This window comes from Mustelus asterias, chromosome 28 (assembly GCF_964213995.1).
Source record: "Mustelus asterias chromosome 28, sMusAst1.hap1.1, whole genome shotgun sequence".
In the NCBI taxonomy this organism is placed as follows: domain Eukaryota; kingdom Metazoa; phylum Chordata; class Chondrichthyes; order Carcharhiniformes; family Triakidae; genus Mustelus; species Mustelus asterias.
This window is the reverse complement of record NC_135828.1, coordinates 24,282,782-24,305,613: the sequence shown is the minus strand read 5'-3', so window position 1 is coordinate 24,305,613 and position 22,832 is coordinate 24,282,782. Positions and strand designations below refer to the sequence as shown.

At 48.9% G+C, this 22,832-nt stretch overlaps 1 protein-coding gene across 1 annotated transcript in view; it reads left to right on the top strand.

The window, feature by feature from the left end:
- Nucleotides 1-2,067: 2,067 nt before the first annotated feature.
- Nucleotides 2,068-22,832, top strand: part of LOC144480337 (S-adenosylmethionine synthase-like) — a 40,848-nt gene continuing 20,083 nt past the window's right edge. Inside the window, exons 1-6 of the mRNA XM_078199709.1 lie at nt 2,068-2,330; nt 9,321-9,398; nt 13,500-13,622; nt 16,617-16,729; nt 21,829-21,972; nt 22,368-22,586. Of these exons, the coding sequence (XP_078055835.1) occupies nt 2,237-2,330; nt 9,321-9,398; nt 13,500-13,622; nt 16,617-16,729; nt 21,829-21,972; nt 22,368-22,586 (771 nt within the window). The 5' untranslated portion in view covers nt 2,068-2,236. The remainder of the gene's footprint in view (nt 2,331-9,320; nt 9,399-13,499; nt 13,623-16,616; nt 16,730-21,828; nt 21,973-22,367; nt 22,587-22,832) is intronic.

The window sequence follows — 22,832 nt, the reverse complement described above, 5'->3', positions numbered from 1 at the left end:
CACATAGAGCATGAGGAGCACACTTATAGGATTGTTGGGGGGCTTGACAGGATAGATGCTGAGAGGTTGTTTCCCCTTGTGGGAGAGTCTGGGACCAGAGGGCATAATCTCAGAGTAAGAGGGTCGCCCTTTCAGACAGAGATGAGGAGGAATTTCTTCTCTCAGAGGATAGTGAATCTGTGGAATACTTTAAAGTTTTAAAATTTAAAGTTTATTTGTTCGTGTCAAAAGTACAAGCTTACATTAACACTGCAATGAAGTGACTATGAAAATGCCCTAGTCACCACACTCCGGGGCCTGTTCGGGTACACTGAGGGAAAATTTAGCATGGCCAATGCACCTAACCAGCACATCTTTCGGACTGTGGGAGGAAACCGGAGCACCCGCAGGAAACCCACGCAGACACGGGGAAATGTGCAAACTCCACACAGACAGTGACCCAAGGCCGGGAATCGAACCCGGGTCCCTGGCGCTGTGAGGCAGCAGTGCTAACCACTGTGCCACTGTAGCACTAACTACCACTAAAGTGGCGCTAATCCCATTTTACTGCACTTGCGGCCTCTCCCTGTTTCTATGTTCTTTGCATTGGCTATCAAAGTTTATTTATTAGTGTCACAAGTAGGGTCACATTGACACTGCAATGAAGTTACTGTGAAAATCCCCTAGTCGCTAAACTCCTGTTCGGGTACACTGAGGGAGAATTTAGCGTGGCCAATGCACCCTAACCAGCACGTCTTTCAGACTGTGGGAGGAAACCGGAGCACCCGGAGGAAACCCACGCAGACACGGGGAGAACGCGCAGACTCCGCACAGTGACCCAGGCTGGCAATCAAACCTGGACCCTGGCACTGTGAGGCAGCAGTGCTAACCACTGTGCCACCCATACCACAGAGGGGTGTAGAGGCTGGGTCGATAAGTATGTTCAAAGCTGAGACAGACAGATTTTTAATCAGTAAGGGATTCAAGGATTAAGGCGGGAAAGTGGAGCTGAGGATCGTCACATTAGATCGGATACTATCTCATTGAATGGCGGAGCAGACTCGATGGGCCAAATGGCCTGCTTCTGCTCGTATGTCTTGTGGTCTGATGGTTCTTTTGAAATAAGACGATGCATCCTTTTCCTAGTTACGATTTTAACTTTTGTTTTCCTGTACATTTTGATTTTAATTTGAAATCGTGACTCAAATTAAAGCAGATTTTTCTGATACCCTCCAAAATTAACCTTGTTTTTTTCTAAACATTATTTTCTCTCCTGATTTCTCCTTTCTTTTTGGACGCTGGAAGCCGGAATAAAGTCACCTGTCTTAAATCGGGAGCTGAAGAAATAGATATTTCTCACAAGCTGAAACCTAGCTGAGTGACGGGAACAGCTCAGGGAGAAAGAGACAGAAAGAGCTACAGGTCCTCTCATTAGATTCCTAAGCTCATGCCCTGGGGGGAGCTGGGGGTGGGGGGCCGGGGTGGGGGGGGGGCGGGGGAGAAGAAATTGTTAAAGGGTGTGACAGGTGTACAGTGAAATTCGGAGGAGGTCACCGACCTCAAAGGAAAGTCCCGACAAAGCAAACTAGGGCAACTTTCTCCGACCCTCCTGTGACTACAAGACGGAAAAGCTTCTAAAGAACCACCGTGTGGAAAAGTGCTAGTGCAGTCCAAACAAGCTTTGCGCAATCACTATTTGCCCATTGCATCATCTTGCCAAGTCTGTGTCCAAAAAAAAAGCTACCACCCCCCCCCCCCCACCCCCATGGCTGGACACTCCCCTCTGCGTCCATCAATCAGATTCAATTCTCCGACCGGACATTCCAAAAGCAAAATAGTGAGGGGGGGAGGTCCAGGCCAAGGTATCGCAAACAATTAGCAATAATTAAGAAACACGCACTGCCAATTAAGTGGTGTTGGGTAGGGCACAGACATGTGCCACCTGTGTGGGCTACAGTAATAGACTGCCCAGGTGTGTAGTAAATTTGCCTCTGCACCGCCCCCTCCCTCGACATTACCTCCCCGCTCACTTAGAATCCCACATGACCTTACTAGCGTTCTCTCAGCCTTATATAGGATACCCGGGAGTCCATCCTGCTATAATACTGGTCTCAGGGCACCAGGGACTCTCCTGCCAGTTCCCTGTCCCCGTCACCCCTTCCCCCCTGCCCCCGCCGGCACCTCCCGATCGAAGGAACAAGTTAACAGGGAACCCCGCTGAACTCGGAACACCCGCTACGCTCTCCCAATCCTGACTATGAGTCGTCCGGTGAACGGTGTCCGCGGCAACACCGCCTATGACGAAGGGACCTTCATGTTCACTTCCGAGTCGGTGGGCGAGGGGCATCCGGGTAAGTCAGGGGGAGAGCAAAGATTTGCCTTTCTGTCGCGCCCTCCGTGACTTCGGGACGTCCCAAGGCCGTTCGAAGAGCACCCTCCGTCGCCAGGTGGCAAAGGTGGCGGCCGATTTGTGCACAGCAAGATCCCACTAAACAACAACGACCAAATCATCGGCGCTTTTGTTTTGTGAGGGTTGGTTGTGGGATAAAAGCACTCGGGAACGGCACGGTCAGAGTCCCCGGGTGTCCTTTTGTGTTGAAGCCCTGGGACTTGAACCTGCAAATCTCTGGTGAAAATCATAATACCATTACTGGACAGCTGTGCAAACCTGGCCCAGAATTAATTTTCCAGACCCTCCTTCCCCTTCCCCCCACCCCAAAACATGGCAGGTTTCCCTGCGCAGAGGCAACTCCCTATTGGCCACTGGTGGGATCTTCTGGTCCCACCAAAGATTGGCATGGCTAGCCCATCCCACTGCCAGGGAATCCGCGATGAGGCTCGATTTCGGCGGGGCTGGAAGACGATGGCGGTGGAAAGGGCTGGAAAACCTCACCCACAGGCAATGGTATTTTTGCTCCAAATATTGAAGAAGGGGATGTGGGGGGGGGAGGGGGGGGCGGAGGGGGGGGGGGGGGGGTGGTGGGGGGAGGGAGGGGCATTGCTGATGGAGTATTCAAACACAATGGATGGGATTGTCCATCCGCGCTCGCCACAAGACCCGGAACATCCTGCCTGAGGTCAACGGATCTTTGCATGCTCCTATCCCGTCCGCTACGATTCCCGTGGCCGGTGGGACGGGAAAATTCCTCCCATCCAAACAGAAAATGCGGGATAAACTCAGCAGGTCTGGCAGTGTCTGTGGAGAGAGAAACAGAGCTAACGTTTCGAGTCTGATATGCCTCTTCTCAGGAACAGTATTCAAACAATTAGAGTTGCTGCCATACAGAGCAGAAACAGGCCCTTCGGCCCATCATGTCTATGGTGACCATCAAATACCAATCTATACTAATCCCATTTACCAGCACTTTCTCCATAGCCTACCATGTCTTGATGAGTAAAATGTTCTTCCAAATGCTTCTTAAACGCTGTGGGAGTACTGTCTCCACCAGCCTCTCAGGCAGAACATTCCACATTCCCACCACTCTCTGGGTGAAAGAAACTTTCCTCAGGTCCCCTCAAAACCATTCATTCTTCACCTTAAACCTCTGCCCTCTGGTCTTAGACACCTGTGCCACGGGGAAAAGATTCTTACGATCTACCCTGTCTATGCCTCTCGTAATTTTGTACACCTCGATCAGATCCCCCGTCAGCTTCCGCTGCTGCAGGGAAAACAAACCCAGCCTTTCCAGTCTCTCCTCATGGCTGAAACTTCCCATCCCAGGCAGCATCCTGGTGAACCTCCTCTGCACCCTCTCCAGTGCAATCACATCCTTCCCATAATGTGATGACTGGGACTGCACACAGTGCTCCATCTGTGGGCTAACCAATGAGTCATAGGGTCATAGAGGTTTACAGCATGGAAACAGGCCCTTCAACCCAAGTTGTTCATGCCACCCAGTTTTTAACCACTAAACTAGTCCCGATTTTTGTTACCACGAAACTAGTTGGCCCATGTCCCTCTATACCCATCTTACCCATGTAACTGTCTAAATGCTTTTAAAAAGACAAAATTGTACCCGCCTCTACTACTACCTCTGGCAACTCGTTCCAGACACTCGCCACCCTCTATGTGAAAGAATTGCCCCTCTGGACCCTTTTGTATCTCTCCCCTCTCACCTTAAACCTATGCCCCCTAGTTTTAGACTCCCCTACCTTTGGGAAAAGATATTGACTATCTAGCTGATCTATGCCCCTCATTATTTTATAGACCTCTACTAGATCACCTCTAAGTCTCCTACGCTCCAGAGAAAGAAGTCCCAGTCTATCCAGCCTCTCCTGATAACTCAAACCATCAAGTCCCAGTAGCATCTTAGTAAATCTTTTCTGCACTCTTTCTAGTTTAATAATTTCCTTTCTATAATAGGGTGACCAGAGCTGTAAAAATATTTTATAAAGTTGTACCAAGACCTCCCTGCTCATATATGCTGTTCCCCGGCTAATGAAGGCAAGAATTCCTTAGCAGACTGTGTTTAATCAGTTTAATGGACAGCGTAAGAAAATGTGACTATCAGTTCATACAATGCAGGGAGTTGACAAGCTGTGGATCAAGTGATTGAAGTAATTAGCCCATGTTGAGGGTGTAGGTTGAGGGGTGAATATCTCAGGATGTTTGAAGAGAACACTTCCTCACATCGCATTGTTCTCGCCTGAATGAACAGGCGAACCTCCAGCCCATCATCCGCAGGCAAGCGGTCCCAACAGCATTGCGGAGACTCCATGCCAATTCCGGTTGGAAACATTCCTGGAGGCTTAAGCACGTATCCCACTGAGCATGTGACATTCAAAACCACAGTGGCTGTGTGAGAAGTTCTAAGATTCAGGAGGCCACAAGTGCGAAGGTGAAGAGGAACATGTGAGGCCTTCTAATTACTGAGAGCCCCTCCGATCGCTGAGATACCCCACTGATTGCCGAAACCTCCTCCAATTGTCCAAACGCCCCAGATGGCTGCGATTCCCCCAATGGCCGAGAACCTACCCCCGACCCCCATCTCCTGCCAATCCCAAACTCCCCAGTAACACTCCCAGCAGCCTCCATAGGGTGGTGACATTATCCAGCTGGATGCAGGAGAAGTTAAACTTGATCTCCCAGGCTGAGTGGGCGGGGGAATCCCGAACAGGAGTGTGGCGACTAGGGGATTTTCACAGTAACTTCATTGCAGTGTTAATGTAGGCCTACTTGTGACACTAATAAATAAACTTTTAAACTTTAAGTGCATCATCACATATAGTAACCTTTGACTACCATCAACACCTTATCCAGCTCTTTCGCAGTCAACAGACTCCAACAGACAGTGGAGGAACTTAGCTCCCCAAACATCTGAGATTACATCTCAGGCAGTGAGGTCACTGGCAAGGTTAGCATCCTTGGGCATCTCTATTTGCCCTAGGAATCATGGAATCATAGAATCCCTACAGTGCAGAAGGAGGCCATTCAGCCTATCGGTTTATAGCCTAGGACAGCACAGAAGGAGGCACTCAAGTATGTACCCATCTCCTTTGCAATACACAAGCCTAATCTCATGGATCATAGAAACCCTACAGTTCAGAAGGAGGCCATTCGGCCCATCGAGTCTGCACCCGACCACAATCCCACCCAGGCCCTATCCCCATAACCCCACTTATTTATCCTGTTAATCCCCTGACACTAAGGGGCAATTTAGCCTGGCCAATCCACCTAACCCGCATATCTTTGGAGTGTGGGAGGAAACCGGAGCACCCGGAGGAAACCCACGCAGACACGGGGAGAACGTGCGAACTCCACACAGACGGTGACCCAAGCCTGGTCACTGGCACTGTGAGGCAGCAGTGATGACCACTGCGCCACCGTGCCGCCCTAATCTATGCAAGCTGCTCTCATTATTCAACCCTTTTGTCACACTGGGGTTCTCCACTTCACTCCATCCAAGGTTACTCTTTGCTTTACTGAGGTGCGGTGCCTGGAACCGAATACACTGTTCGGAGCAGGAAGGAACGTGCTCCCTGCAGGAAAGGAGTGAGGAAGAGTGTGCACATGAGGTAAACAATGGCGGGTGGTGGACTCCAGTGAAAGGATCCTTTCAGATCCACACCATACCCTGGTCTATGCAGCCTAGCATGCTCCTGGAAGGCTCTCCAGTGAGGATTCCACTCTAACGCCAGTGTAACAGGGGTCCGAGAACCATCAGACGCCCACCCCTCATCTTAGAGAACAGCCTCGGGTGGGGAACTCGCAGGGGGATGGTGTTGAGAGGGGAGGGGGCCCTATCAATCTTCATCCGGCTTTTTACGGGGCTGTCGCCATGTTTTTCCTGTTGCAGTTAAAACTATCGTCCCCGTCAAGTAGCCAGACAAAGTCACAGAGTGGTTTAAGATGACTTTTTGCGGTAGCTGCAGGACTCAGACCAAATCTTTATACCAGCCAGTGTGCCAAATTCAGACATACACAAGCAATTATAGTTTCAAATTCAATTGACAATAATTAACATATACCAATCAAAGTATAGGAGTTATCTCTATCCACTCACAGTTATTGATTAAGGTTGCATCATGCATACATAAGGGTATAGTGTCCAATTAAAAGTTGTACTTGTTATATCATCAAGCAATGATGGTTATATCTCTAACCAATGATACATCAACCTCTCTTTCCATTGTTTCTTGTTCCAATGGCAAGCGGGAGCTGCAGCTGCACAGAGTCCTTGACTCTTATCTGGGTCTGCTTTAATCAAGACCTGTGGTTTTCACATAACTTTCCCTTTGTGACTGAGATACAGCTCGCAGCTTGCGTGATTTTTAAACTTGTGTGATCATTAACCCTTTCACAAAAGGAGCAACCGTACAAATGTATGGGGGAGCGCGGAATCTAAAACTGGCCCAATTCACTCGGATTATTTCAGAAGAGGCTGGGAGAGATTTTGACCGGCCTCCTGTCTGTAAACAGCTGCTAGGGGGTTAACCCCCTTCCAGATGCACAGCAGGAACCGGGTATGTGGGCATTGGCCCTGATACTTGGGGGTACACACCACACAACTCACTCACAGTGCTGGGGTATTACACACAGTATAAATGTATAACAGACAGTCGAGAGGGAGTTCACGTTCATGGAATCATAGAATCCCTACAGTGCAGAAGGAGGCCATTCGGCCCATCGAGTCTGCACCGACCACAATCCCACCCAGGCCCTATCCACATAACTCCATGCATTTACCCTAGCAAGTCCCCCTGACACTAAGGGGCAATTTAGCATGGCCAATCCGCCTAACCCTGCACATCTTTGGACTGGAGGAGGAAACCGGAGCACCCAGAGGAAACCCACGCAGACACGGGGAGAACGTGAAAACTACACGGGCTTGGAGGGCCGAAGGGCCTGTTCCTGTGCTGTATTGTATATTGTTCTACACAGGCAGTGACCCAAGCCGGGAATCGAACCCGGATCCCTTGCGCTGTGAGGCAGCACTGCTAACCACTGTGCCACCGTGCTGCCCTGTGCAGTTCGCTGGGAGTCTGTCTCCAAACTGGAGTGAAATCTCAGTCGCTGCCCCCCTCACCGACCCTGTAACATGGTTTATTCGGGGTTTTTTTCTGTTGTTGCTGTAAATGTGTCTTGAAAGTGTCTTGCTTTCTGGCTGTGTGGAATTCTGAAATAGGATCCCATCTGGGAATGCTGGCCTCTATTAATAGGGGCGTTCTGCTGTTCCAAGAATTCCTCGGTGAGATTCAGCAACTTTCTACGAGTGGGGTTACTTTCTACATGCCAGCTGCCAATGGTGCCACCGGGCATTGGATGACGTTCGAAGGTTGTGCAGGGTTTCACAATGGGGAAAGCTGTGCCCTGTACTAGCTATGGATCCTAGTGTCACCATAGGTTTATTTATTATTAATGTCGCAAGTAGCCTTACATTAACACTGCAATGAAGTTACTGTGAAAATCCCCTAGCCGCCACACTCCGGCGTCTGTTCAGGTACACTGAGGGAGAATTTAGCACGGCCAATGCACCTAACCCGCGTGTCTTTCAGACTGTGGGAGGAAACCGGAGCACCCGGAAGAAGCCCAAGCAGACACGGGGAGAACGTGCAAACTCCACACAGAGGGAGCTATGTTATCGCAACAGAGGGTGTTATGCCATTGCAACGGGGGAGTTACGTCATTGCAACAAGGGGATATATCTCATTGCCAACAAGGGGGGTTATGTCATTGAACAGGGGGAGTTATGTTATTGAAAAGGGGGAGGTATCTCATTGCCAACAAGGGGAGTTATATCATTGCAACATGGGGAGTTATGTCATGAACACAGGGAGTTATGTCATTGCAACACGGGGAGTTATGTCACTGAACACGGGGAGTTATGTCACTGAACACGGGGAGTTACGTCACTGAACACGGGGAGTTATGTCACTGAACACGGCAAGTTATATCATTGAACATGGGGAGTGATGTCATTGCAACACGGGGACTTATATCATTGCAACATGAAGAGTTATGTCATTGAACACGGGGAATTATGTCATTGAACACGGGGAGTTATGTCACTGAACACGGGGAGTTATGTCACTGAACACGGGGAGTTATGTCACTGAACACGGGGAGTTATGTCACTGAACACGGGGAGTTATGTCACTGAACACGGGGAGTTATGTCATTGCAACAGTTTCCCACAGTTGAACCCCAGGAAATTCCAGCTGTCCCAATGCTTCGAGTGGTGAAGAGTGTAACTTTCCATCCGCGCTGCATTAGTTAACTCATTCAGGCGAATTCCTGGTCCGCTGTCGACTTTTAATTCCAGGTTTCTACTGAATTCAAATTTCGATATTTGAAGCCAAGCCCCCAGATCATTACCCTGGACCTCTGGGTTCCTAGCCCAGTGACAATACCACTGCGCCGCTCCCTCCCCACATTTCAATTCAATAAAACAGAAATCTGGAATTAAAACTCTCATGGTGACGATGAAACCATTGTCGATTGCCGTAAAAACCCATCTGGTTCACTAATGGCCCTTTAGGGAAGGAAATCTGCTGTCCTTACCCGGTCTGGCCTCCGTGGGACTCCAGAGCCACAACAATGCCAACCACAGTTGACTCTTAACTGCCCTCTGAAATGGCTGAGTGAGCCTCTCAGTTCACAAGGGGCAATGAGGGATGGGCAACAAATGTTGGCCTTGCCCGTGATGCCCACATCCCATGAAAGAATAAAGATTTTTTTAAATCTCCTATCGCGGGCTACCTTGTCAGCTCTCCCAAGTCTCCCTCTCCCTGCCTCAGTGTCCCTCTGTGTTTCATACCCTGAGAATATTCCATTGTTGAAGCCACTTAGACAAATTCAGGTTGTTGCTGATGTTAATGCCATCCTCTTGCCACCCCCCCAGATAAAATCTGTGACCAGATCAGCGACGCTGTGCTGGATGCCCACCTCAAGCAGGACCCGAATGCCAAGGTTGCATGTGGTGAGTGAATTATCTTATTACCCGGCTAGCACGGCGCCACATTGGCAGACATTTGACTGTTTGACCCAGGAAGGATTTGGGATCAATACCAAATTGGAGAGATGGTATTAGAGTCCCACTCAGACTCTCAAGGGAAGGTGACGCTGAGGGGTGGGGAGGGGTGGGATGGGTTTGGGAGGGCAGAGCGTGACCTGCCAGAGGTCTTTCAAATCATGAAGGGTTTTGTTAGGGTCAACAGAGAAAAGATGTACCACTTTTGTGGGAACCTAAATGTTAGGTCTGTAAATGTAAGATCGTCACCAATAAATCTACACAGGAACTCTGGAGAAAAAGCTTTACTTAGAGAACAATGAGGAGGCGGAACTCATTTGATTTGAATTTGATTTGATCTGATTTGATTTATTATTGTCCCATGTATTAGAATACAGTGAAAAGTATTGCTTTTTGCACGCTATATAGACAAAGCATACCGTTCATAGAGAAGGAAAGGAGAGGGTGTAGAATGTAGTGTTACAGTCATAGCTGGAGGGGAAAGATCAACTTAATGCAAGGTAGGTCCATTCAAAAGTCTGGATAAAAGCAAATTACAGCGGATGCTGGAATCTGAAACCAAAAGAGAAAATGCTGGAAAATCTCAGCAGGTCTGGCAGCATCTGTAAGGAGAGAAAAGACGTTTTGAGTCCAGATGATCCTTTGTCAAAGCTTTGACAAAGGGGCTGCTGAGATTTTCCAGCATTTTCTCTATTGGTTTCATTCAAAAGTCTGACGTCAGCAGGGAAGAAGCTGTTCTTGGAGTCGGTTGGTACGTGTCCTCAGACTTTTGTATCTTTTTCCCGATGGAAGAAGGTGGAATAGAAAATGTCCGGGGTGTGTGGGGTCCTTGATTATGCTGGCTGCTTTTCCAAGGCAGAGGGAAGTGTAGACAGAGTCAATGGATGGGAGGCTGGTTTGAGTGATGGACTGGGCTACATTCACAACCCCTTGTAGTTTCTTGCGGTCTTGGGCAGAGCAGGAGCCATACCAAGCTGTGATACATCCGGAAAGGATACTTTCTATGTAAAAGGTGGTGAGAGTTGTAGCTGACATGCCAAATTTCCTTAGTCTTCTGTGAAAATTGAGGCGTTGCTGGACTTTCTTAACTATAGTGTTTGCATGAAGGGGGTGGGGGGTTGCTTTTCAATTTATTTTGCAGGTTTCCCGAGGTTGCAGTGCTTTATTCAGAGCCCAGCCCAACAGCACGATGCCATGGGACCCAGCTCTTCCTTTTTTTCCCTCTCTTGGAGTTTCTAAAAATACAGCGGGAAAACCTGGCAGGACAGCTAGCGGGCTGGCTTGTATCCCACCAGAGAGAACACTTAGAGAACAACATTGAAAGCTTCCCACAACATATGACACCAAAAGACTAGAGTGTCTCAGAGAAGGATGTGACGGAGAGAGGCAGAGAGCGGGCACAATTCCAGAACCTGGAGTCTGCAAGCAACTGAAGGCAAGGCGACCATTGGTGAAATAATTAAAATCCAGGATAAAGAAGCGGCCGGGATGAGAGGGGCCACTAACATCTTTGAGGGTTCATAGAATCATAGAATTCCTATAGTGCAGAAGGAGGCCATTCAGCCCATCAAGTCTGCACCGACCACAATCCCACCCAGACCCTATCCCCAAGTATTTACCCTGCTAATCCCCCTGACGCTAGGGTCACTTTAGCATGGCCAATTCACTTAACCCGCACAATTTTGGACTGTGGGAGGAAACCGGAGGAAACCCACGCAGACACAGGGAGAATGTGCAGACTCCACGCAGGCAGTGATCCAAGGCCAGAATCGAACCCAAGTCCCAGGTGCCGTGAGGCAGCAGTGCTAACCACTGTGCCATCCTAAAGGTTGGAGGAGATGACTGAGAGAGGGAGATTTTTCCACACGAATGGATTCAAAGGGAAATGGGGATAGAACAGGAAGGTGGAGCTAAGATAGAACGGCCATGATTTCATTGGATGGACGTATTCTCACATGACCCACCCTTCTATTCTTATGACTGAGGCCAAGTGGGGGTCTGAGCAGATTTAAAATTTTTAAAAATGAGCTTATTTGTTTCTTTTGAAAAATTACTTGCGCAATAAGATGTTCAGGTTAGGGGATTGGCCGTGCTAAATTGCTACTTAGTGTCCCAAGATGTACAGGTTAGGTGGATTGGCCATGCTAAATTGCTCCTTAGTGTCCCAAGATGTACAGGTTAGGTGGATTGGCCATGCTAAATTGCCCCTTCGTGTCCAAAGATGTGCAGGTTAGGTGGATTGGCCATGCTAAATTGCCCCTTAGTGTCCAAAGATGTGCAGGTTAAGCGGATTGGCCATGCTAAATTGCCCCTTAGTGTACAAACATGCGCAGGTTAGGTGGATTGGCCATGCTAAATTGCCCCTTAGTGTCCAAAGATGTGCAGGTTAGGTGGATTGGCCATGCTAAATTGTCCCTTAGTGTCCAAAGGTGTGTGGGTTAGGTGGATTGGCCGTGGTAAATTGCCCCTTAGTGTCAGGAGGACTAGCTGGGTAAATACGTGGGGTTATGGGGATAGGGCCTGGGTGGGGTTATTGGCAGTACAGGCTTGATGGTCTGAATGGCCTCTTACTACACTGTGGGGATTCTATGATTCAATATCAGTTGCTCGCTGTGCCTGAATGTGACTGGGCGTCAACTTGATTCGGAAAGAGTTTCCTCTTTTTTTGAGCATTGTGCCATTCTGTATAAAAGGAAGATGCTGCAGGTGTGGGTCTGGGTCTGGGTGTGGGTGTGGGTGTGGGTGTGGGTGGGGGTGCGGGTGCGGGTGTGGGTGTGGGTGTGGGTGCGGGTGCGGGTGCGGGTGCGGGTGTGGGTGTGGGTGCAGGTGTGGGTGTGGGTGTGGGTGTGGGTGCGTGCACTGGGCATCGGATCATCAAACCACATCCTGCCCTCTGGTGTGTCTGATGTTTCAGCCCAACCTGCACTGGCATCGAAATGGGCACCTTGCACAAGATCAGAATGCCCCAAGACTGAGAGGTGGGCATGACTGAAACATGGAAGATTCTCCGGGGGTTAGACAGGGCCGCTGCTGGGAGGATGTTTCCACTCATGGATTCAATGATTCTAATTTCTTCTCTCAGAGAGTGGTGAATGTTTGGAATTCTGAACCTCAGAAAGGTGTGGAGGCCGGCTCCTGAGATGGTTAGGTTATTAATCAGTCGGGAAATGGGTTACAGGAAAGTGGACTTAGTGATCAGCCATGATTCTTATCCAATGGCAGAGCAGGCTTGAAAGGCTGAATGGCCTACTCCGGTTCCTGTTTCTTATGGTCTTACAGCCAATTGAAAGACTTTTTAAGTGTCAAGTTGCCTCTCTCTACCAACTCAAGGCTTTCCACAATGAGTTGGGCAAACTTAGCCCAGTCCCGGAGAACCAAGCATAAACAACTCATAATTCCACACTTATATTTGGGTCATCTCTCTCTGACAGAGCAGAATACTGAGTGTTCTCGGAGAGCTCTGGGCAATGGGTCGAAGCAGCAAGAGGTTTTGGAGCATACTTTGGGAGTTTGGGAGCTTCACGCTGTGCGTAATCATATATAACTCCATATATAAGCTTCAAATTGTATATAACTATATATAACTCCATATATAAGCTTCACACTGTATATAACAGGGGTAGGGTCTGGGTGGGATTGTGGTCGGTGCAGACTCGATGGGCCGAATGGCCTCTTTCTGTACTGTAGGGTTTCTATGATTTTCTATGATAACCATGCACTTATGGTGAGAGGGGAAAGTTCAAAGGAGATGTGAGAGGAAAGTTTTTTATACAGAGAGTGGTGGGTGTCTGGAAGGCGCTGCCAGGGATGACGGTGGAGGCAGATACAATAGGGGTGTTTCAGGGGCTTTTAGATAAGCACATGAATATACTAGGAATAGAGGGATATGGACCACGGACAGGCTGAAGGGATTAGTTTAATTTGGCATCAAGTTTGGCACAACATTGTGGGCCGAAGGGCCTATTCCTGTGCTGTACTATGGCTTCATATATAACCTTTACCCTGTATGTAACCCTATTCTACCTGATGTTTGCCTCCTGTGACCCACAGAGACCGTGTGTAAAACAGGGATGGTGCTGTTATGTGGGGAAATAACTTCTCGAGCGGTCGTTGATTACCAGAAGGTGGTGAGGGACACAATCCAGTACATTGGATACGATAATTCCGCAAAAGGTCAGTGAAACACAGTGGCTACAAGAGCAGGTCAGAGGCTAGGAATACTACAGCAAGTAACTCACCTCCTGACTCCCCAGGGCCTGTCCACCATCTACAAGGCACAAGTCAGGAGTGTGATGGAATACTCCCCACTTGCCTGGATGGGTGCAGCTCCAACAACACTCAAGAAGCTCAACACCATCCAGGACAAAGCAGCCCCGCTTGATTGGGACCCCATCCACAAACAACCACTCCCTCCACCACCGACGCTCAGTAGCAGCAGTGTGTACTATCTACAAGATGCACTGCAGCAATTCACCAAAGATCCTTAGACAGCACCTTCCAAACCCACCACCACTTCCATCTAGAAGGACAAGGGCAGCAGATACATGGGAACACCACCACCTGCAAGTTCCCCTCCAAGCCACTCACCATCCTGACTTGGAAATATATCGCCGTTCCTTCACTGTCGCTGGGTCAAAATCCTGGAATTCCCTCCCTAACGGCATTGTGGGTCAACCCACAGCACGTGGACTGCAGCGATTCAAGATGGCAGCTCACCACCACCTTCTCTAGGGATGGGCAATAAATGCTGGCCAGCCAGCAACACTCATGTCCCATGAATGAATAAAAAAACAGAAAGGTCACCCAAGGTCAACTTTATTTCGATTCAAAGACCAACACCTTGAACAGTCCCAAGGCGGAAGCTTAATTTAAAAGTTTTGTTGCAATTCCCATGACTCACTGCGCCATATTTTTTCAAAAGAATTTCACACTGAATTTATTCTGTAATTAAACCCATTGGAGATTACCTCAAGGGAACTTCAGTTTACCCTTACTGATGATACAGACTCGAGCAAGGATAGTCACCTGGGCAGTTTGAATCCCTGAGTACCTCATGCAAGTTATCATTCTTCACAATGATTTGATTTGATTTGATTTATTATTGTCACATGTGTTAGCATACAGTGAAAGGTATTGTTTCTTGTGCGCTATACAAAGCATACTGTTCATAGAGAAGGAAAGGAGAGAGTGCAGAATGTAGTGTTACAGTCATAGCTAGGGTGTAAAGAAAGATCAACTTAATGCGAGGTAGGTCCATTCAAAAGTCTGATGGCAGCAGGGAAGAAGCTGTTCTTGAGTCGGTCGGTACATGACCTCAGACTTTTGTATCTTTTTCCCGACGGAAGAAGGTGGAAGAGAGAATGTCTGGGATGCGTGGGGTCCTTAATTATGCTGGCTACCTATCCGAGGCAGCGAGAAGTGTAGACAGAGTCAATGGATGGGAGGCTGGTTTGCGTGATGGACTGGGTTATGTTCACAACCTTTTGTAGCAAGTCTAGACTGTGATGCCCAACCTTGTGAGGTACCATAGCCTGTGTGCCCTTGTGTTGACTCAGTGCACTTTCCATCCATCTTGCTGATGGTGCTTGGGTGGGATTAACATCTGCAGATGGTACTTTGACCAAATGCGGCATCTCAGTTGAGATCCAGTAAGTCATCACACAGCTTCGAGTCTGCATAGCTCACTGACACAGAGTTAGTGTTCCACTTCAATAATGCAACTGTGAAACTCACCCTTCCATACCGCAGAACCTCAGCCCATCCCAGCGCTCACTGTTGCCAGCGGAAACGCTCACCCCAATCACATCACTTCCCCCAACAACCTGCAACAGCCTGCTCACATCAACGTTCGGGGGAGGTCCTAAAGGTATCATCGCTAGGCTATTTCATCTAGAAACTCATCATGGTATTGTCACTGTATTAGTAATCCAGAGACCCAGGGTAATGCTCTGGGGACCTGATTTCGAATCCCACCACGGCAGATGGTAAAAGTAGAATTCAATAAAAATCTGGAATTAAAAATTTAATGATGACCATGAAACTAATTGTCAATTGTTGTTAAAACCCATCTGGTTCACTAATATCCTCTAGGGAAAGAAACCTGTCATCCTTACTTGGCCTGGCTTACATGTGACTCCAGACCCACAGCAATGTAGTTGACTCTCAACTGTCCGACAAGGGGAACTAGGGATGGGCAATAAAGGGAAGGCGGTGGCCGAGTGGTATTATCACTGGATTATTAATCCAGAAACTCAGTTAATGTTCTGGGGACCCGGGTTCGAATCCCCCCACAGCAGATGGTGGAATTTGAATTCAATAAAAAATATCTGCAATTTCTATTATGACATTTCTATTAGGATACAGGGTTATAGGTAGGCCTAGAAGGTAGGGATATGTTCGGCACAACTTGCGGGGCCGAAGGGCCTGTTTTGTGCTGTAGTTTTTCTATGTTTCTCATTAAGAATCGACAGATGACCATGAAAACTATTATCGGAAAAACCCATCTGGTTCACTAATGTCCTTGAGGGAAGGAAATCTGCTGTCCTTACCCGGTCTGGCCTACATGTGGCTCCAGAGCCACAGCAATGTGGTTGACTCTCAACTGCCCTCGGGCAACCAGGGATGGGCAATAAATGCTGGCCTAGCCAGCGACACCCATGTCCCACAAAAGAAAATTAACCCACTGTTTTCATTCACTGACACCAGTATACAAATGGTACATAACTCCCAAAATCTTTCTGGTTTAATAATCTGTGCCAAATAATCTGACATTTGTGCTACATTGGAATGGAATATGTGCCCATTATTCTGTCCGTTCAAGAAAAGAGGTGTTGGTTTAATTTCAATGGTTAAAATTTTGGAATTTCACAAGAACTTGTTAAAGCCTTGTCTGTTCATTTGTATTTCCAGCTGATAAACATTCTAAGATTGGCATAGATAGAATCATTCTCAAAAAGGCATCAGCAGTTTAGCCATTGGTGATGTTTCCATTGCGATAGTTTGCTGGAACATTAGACACTGCGCACAGTTCTGGTCACTGGACCAGTGAGTGGGAAAGCCGACATTTCCTCCTGTAACTTTGCAAATACTGTTGTCTTCGCTGCGTTGTCCTCACTGTTTAGTGTGTGTCTGCGGTACTGGGCTCTGACTGCGCTTTGCTGTGTACAGGCTTTGACTACAAGACCTGCAACGTGTTAGTTGCCTTGGAGCAGCAGTCACCAGACATTGCACAGGGGGTTCATCTAGACAGACATGAAGACGACATTGGCGCTGGAGACCAGGTGAGTTGGTAGCCACAGCCGCTCAGTGGCTCCTAGATTACCGGGGGCCAAGGTCCATCACAATCCAGCGGCCTTCACAAGCAAAGAACAAAGAAAATACAGCACAGGAACAGGCCTTTCAGCCCTTCAAGCCTGTGCCGAGCATGATGCTCAATGAAACTACAAAAGAATAACCTCTGCCCTTACTCGGTCCGTATCCCTCTATTCCCTCCCTATTCGTGTACCCATCCAGATGCCTCTTAAATGTTGCTAATGTGCCTGCTTCCACCACCTCCTCTGGCAGCGCGTTCCAGGCACCCACCACTCTCTGCGTGAAAAACTTCCCCCGCACATCTCCCTTAAACTTTCCCCCTCTCACCCCAAACCTGTGTCCCCCTTGTAATTGACACTTCCACCCTGGGGAAAAAGCCTCTGACTATCCACCCTGTCTGTGCCCCTCATAATTTTGTAGACCTCTATCAGGTCTCCCCCTCAGCCTCCGTCTTTCTAGTGAAAACAATTCTAGTTTAGTCAACCTCTCCTCATTGCCAACACCCTCGAGACCAGGCAACATCCTGGGGAACCTTCTTTGCACTCTCTCCAAAGCTTCCACGTCCTTCTGGTATTGTGGCGACCAGAACTGCACGCAATCATAGAATCATAGAATCCCTACAGTGCAGAAGGAGGCCATTCAGCCCATCGAGCCTGCACCGACAACTATCTCACCCAGGCCCTATCCCCGTAACCCCACTTAGTTACTCTGCTAATCCCCCTGATACTAAGGGGCAATTTTAGTATAGCCAATCAACCTAACCTATACATCTTTGGACTGTGGGAGGAAACCGGATGCCAAATGTGGCCTAACCAAGATTTTAAAAGTTTATTTATTAGTGTCACAAGTAGGCTGACATTAACACTGCAATGAAGTTACTGTGAAAATTCCCTAGTCGCCACACTCTGGCGCCTATTCCAGTCCATTGAGGGAGAATTTAGCATGGCCAATGCACCTAACCAGTACATCTTTTGGACTGTGGGAGGAAACCGGAGCACCCGTAGGAAACCCACGCAGACATGGGGAGAAAGTGCAGACTCCACACAGACAATGACCCAAGCCGGGAATTGACCCACAGACAATGACCCAAGCCGGGAATTGAACCCGGGTCCCGGGCGCTGTGAGGCAGCAGTGCTAACCACTTCCCAAAGTGGAAATGTCAATTACAAGGGGGCACAGGTTCAAGGTGAGAGGGGGAAAGTTTAAGGGAGATGTGCGGGGGAGGTTTTTCACACAGAGAATGGTGGGTGCCTAGAACGGGCTACCAGAGGAGGAGGTGACCACCGTGCCACCCAATATAGATATAACCCAGTGGGCACTAACAATCCAGTGGGCACTCTGAGGCTCCAAGCAGTGTACTGCTGAGCTTAACAAAATGCAGCCTGTCAGGAAGTATCCCGCCCACAACGTTTTGGCCTCAACTGCTTTCTGTGGGAGTGAGTTCCACACATTCACCACTCTCTGGGTGAAGAAACTTCTCCTCACCTCAGTCCTAACAGGTGTACCCTGTATCCTTAGACTGTGACCCCTGGGTCTGGACCGCCCCACCACAGGGAACATCCTTCTTGCATCTACCCTGTCTAGTCCTGTTGGAATTTTATAGGTTTCTATGAGATCCCTCTTCACTCTTCAAAATCAGTGAGCATAATCCTAGCCGACTTAATCTCCCTTCATACATCAGTCCCGCTATCCCAGGAATCTGCCTGGTAAGTCTCCTCTGCGCTCCCTCAATAGCAAGAGCATCCTTCTTCAGATAAGGAGACCAAAACTGCACACAATATTCCAGGTGTGGCCTCACCAAGGCCCTGTATAATTGCAGCAAGACAACACTTGGGTGGCACGCTGGCACAGTGGTTGCCACTGCTGCCTCACAGCGTCAGGGACCCGGGTTCGATTACAGCCTTGGATGAATGTGTGGAGTCTGCACATTCTCCTCGTGTCTGCGTGGGTTTCCTCCGGGTGCTCCGGTTTCCTCCCGGAGTCTGAAGATATGCGGGTTAGGTGGAATGGCCATGCTAAATTGCCCCTTAGTGTCCAAACATATGCAGGTTAGGTGGATTGGCCATGCTAAATTGCCCCTTAGTGTCCAAACATGTGCAGGTTAGGTGGAATGGCCATGCTAAATTGCCCCTTAGTGTCCAAACATGTGTGGGTTAGGGGGATTAACGGGGTAAATACCTGAGCGGGGTAAATAAATGGGATTGCGAGTATAGGGGGCGATTGGGCCTGGGTAAGATGCCAGAGTGTGGTGACTAGGGGATTTCCACAGTAACTTCATGCACTGTTAATGTAAGGCTACGTGAGACACTAATAAATAAACTTCAAACAATGTGGCGTAGAACATTCCAAAGGATCATTGGGGCCCACAATCTGTTAGCTACTGATAAGCTGCACAGGTGTCCATTCAGTCACCCTGAAGAATATAAATTTGGCAGCTTAGAAATAGTTTGGGGGGCTCGACCCCATGGATTTAACGTGGATCTCAGTTCGAGATCCCACACTTCAGTTGGTAAGGAGATCCTGACAGCTGATAGATTCTGAGGCTGTGCTGCGCTCTGTGAACTTGACTGCCTCAGGGTAGCAGCTGTCTCCCGGGTTATTCACAGCCACTGCACAGGATTAACCTTTGCGTCAGGCCAGACTGCAATCCCAGCACTGCTACCCGATCTTGTTCCAGAGGGCTGGGCTGAGGAGGGCCCCACAAGGGAATACTTTCCACCGCCTCTCAGGATGATTTTGCCACAATTTCTTCAGTCAGAAAAGGGATTAAAGAAGCCCAAAGATGTACAGGTTAGGTGGATTGGCCATGCTAAATTGCCCCTTAGTGTCCAAAGATGTGCTGGTTAGATGGATTGGCCATGCTAAATTGCCCCTTAGTGTCCAAAGATGTGCTGGTAAGGCGGATTGGCCATGGTAAATTGCCCCTTAGTGTCCAAAGATGAGCTGGTTAGGTGGATTGGCCATGCTAAGTTGCCCCTTAGTGTCCAAAGATGTGCTGTTTAGGTGGATTGGCCATGCTAAATTGCTCCTTAGTGTCCAAAGATGTGCTGGTTAGGTGGATTGGCCATGCTAAGTTGCCCCTTAGTGTCCAAAGATGTGCTGGTTAGGTGGATTGGCCATGCTAAGTTGCTCCTTAGTGTCCAAAGATGTGCAGGTTAGGCAGATTGGCCATGCTAAGTTGCTCTTTAGTGTTCAAAGATGTGCGGGTTAGGTGGATTGGCCATGCTAAGTTGCCCCTTAGTGTCCAAAGATGTGCTGGTTAGGTGGATTGGCCATGCTAAATTGCCCCTTAGTGTCCAAAGATGTGCTGGTAAGGCGGATTGGCCATGGTAAATTGCCCCTTAGTGTCCAAAGATGAGCTGGTTAGGTGGATTGGCCATGCTAAGTTGCCCCTTAGTGTCCAAAGATGTGCTGTTTAGGTGGATTGGCCATGCTAAATTGCTCCTTAGTGTCCAAAGATGTGCTGGTTAGGTGGATTGGCCATGCTAAGTTGCCCCTTAGTGTCCAAAGATGTGCTGGTTAGGTGGATTGGCCATGCTAAGTTGCTCTTTAGTGTCCAAAGATGTGCAGGTTAGGCAGATTGGCCATGCTAAGTTGCTCTTTAGTGTCCAAAGATGTGCGGGTTAGGTGGATTGGCCATGCTAAGTTGCCCCTTAGTGTCCAAAGATGTGCTGGTTAGGTGGATTGGCCATGCTAAATTGCCCCTTAGTGTTCAAAGATGTGCAGGTTAGGTGGATTGGCCATGCTAAGTTGCCCCTTAGTGTCCAAAGATGTGCTGTTTAGGTGGATTGGCCATGCTAAATTGCTCCTTAGTGTCCAAAGATGTGCTGGTTAGGTGGATTGGCCATGCTAAGTTGCCCCTTAGTGTCCAAAGATGTGCTGGTTAGGTGGATTGGCCATGCTAAGTTGCTCCTTAGTGTCCAAAGATGTGCAGGTTAGGCAGATTGGCCATGCTAAGTTGCTCTTTAGTGTCCAAAGATGTGCGGGTTAGGTGGATTGGCCATGCTAAGTTGCCCCTTAGTGTCCAAAGATGTGCTGGTTAGGTGGATTGGCCATGCTAAATTGCCCCTTAGTGTTCAAAGATACGAAGGTTAGGTGGATTGGCCATGCTAAATTGCCTCCTTTGTGTCCAAAGATGTGGAGGTTGGGCGGATTAGCCATGGTATATGTGAGTGGTTATGGGGATAGTGCAGGGGGGAGAGCCTGGGTAATATGCTCTTTCAGAGTTTTGGTGCTGACCCGATGGGCCAAATGGCCTTTGTCTGTACTGTAGGGATTCTATGATCGGGTTTTACTGTTACAATCAGGGCCACAGCAATGTGGTTGACTCTCAACTGCCCTCGGGCAACTCGGGATGGGCAATAAATGCCTGCCAGCCAGCGACGCCCATGTCCCACAAATAGATAAAAAAATACTTGCCCATTATTGTTTTCTGGATGCAAAATATCCCAAGTTTATTTACTAGTGTCACAAGTAGGCTTACATTAACACTGCAATGAAGTTACTGTGAAAATCTCCTGGTCGCCACACTCCGACGCCTGTTCGGTTTCACTGAGGGAGAATTTAGCACCTAACCAATATGTCTTTTGGACTGCGGGAGGAAACCGGAGGAAACCCACGCAGACACGGGGAGAACGTGCAGACTCCGCACAGACAGCGACCCAACCGGGAATTGAACCCAGGCCCCTGGCACTGTGAGACAGCAGTGCTAACCACTGTGCCACCGTGCTGTCCCCAAGGAACCTAACTTGACTTTAACATGGATTCCAGTGAGGAACAATGATTCACTTAATGTTGTGGAGTCACAACTTTAAGTGAGGATTCCCTGAGGATTGTGCAATGGCGCACTACAGAAGGAGACCATTCAGCCCATCATGTGTATACATTGATATCCCATGATACCCACACCAAATAGGCGATTGATATTAATCTTAGAAGTCAGGGTGGGGTGAGGAGGATGGTGGGTGGAGGAGCGGGTGAGGGGTGATGTTTGGCACTGATCCAGTCTAGATGAGGAAAGGAAAACCAACCCCTTCATTCACTCAACCCGTTTATGTCTTGCTTTCAGGGCCTGATGTTCGGTTACGCCACAGATGAGACGGAGGAGTGCATGCCGCTGACCATCATCCTCGCGCACCGACTCAACGCCAAGATGGCTCAGCTGCGACGTGATCGGACACTCCCCTGGCTCAGACCTGACTCCAAGACCCAGGTGGGTGAGATTACTGAGCGACCCATCAATGCGGGGCTCCTGGGCACCGAGATGGCACGGGCTGCACAGAGGCTTGGCAGAATCGGTGAATGTGTGGAATTCATTACCTCAGAAAGTAGTTGAGGTCAAAACGTTGTCTGATTTCAAGAAGAAATTAGATATAGCTCTTGGGGCTAAGGGGATCATGGGATATGGGGAGAAGAGGGGGATCAGGCTATTGAATTCGATGATTAGCCATGATCATAATGAATGGTGGAGCAGGCTCGAAGGGCCCAATGGCCTCCTCCTGCTCCTATGTTTCTGTGATTGAGGTTGGCGGGGTTTTTGGGAGCCAGGGTTCTCAGTCCTCCCCATCGCTGCGACGGGTTGACCCGGCACTTGCGTTCCCCCGGCAGGTGACGGTGCAGTACGACCAGGAGAACGGAATGGTGGTCCCTACCCGAGTGCACACCATCGTCATCTCGGTGCAGCACGAGGAGGATGTCACGGTGGATGAGATGCGCACGGCCCTGAAGGAGATGGTGATTCACGCCGTGGTGCCAAACAAGTACCTGGACGATAACACCGTGTACCACCTCCAGCCCAGCGGGCGCTTTGTGATCGGAGGACCCCAGGTTAGTCGGAAGATCGGAACGCGGGGCGATCGGGGCTCAAACTCAGAAAGGGTTTTGTCAGAGTAGAAAGGAAGAAAGTGCGGGTCGGGTAAGAAGAGGATACAGATTGAAGATGATTGACAAAAGAATGAGGGCGGGGGAAGATGAAGAGAATTAGTTATACACTGATTTCAACTTAGCTTGGAATCATAGAATCCCTACAGTGCAGAAGGAGGCCATTCGGCCCATTGAGTCTGTACCAACCAC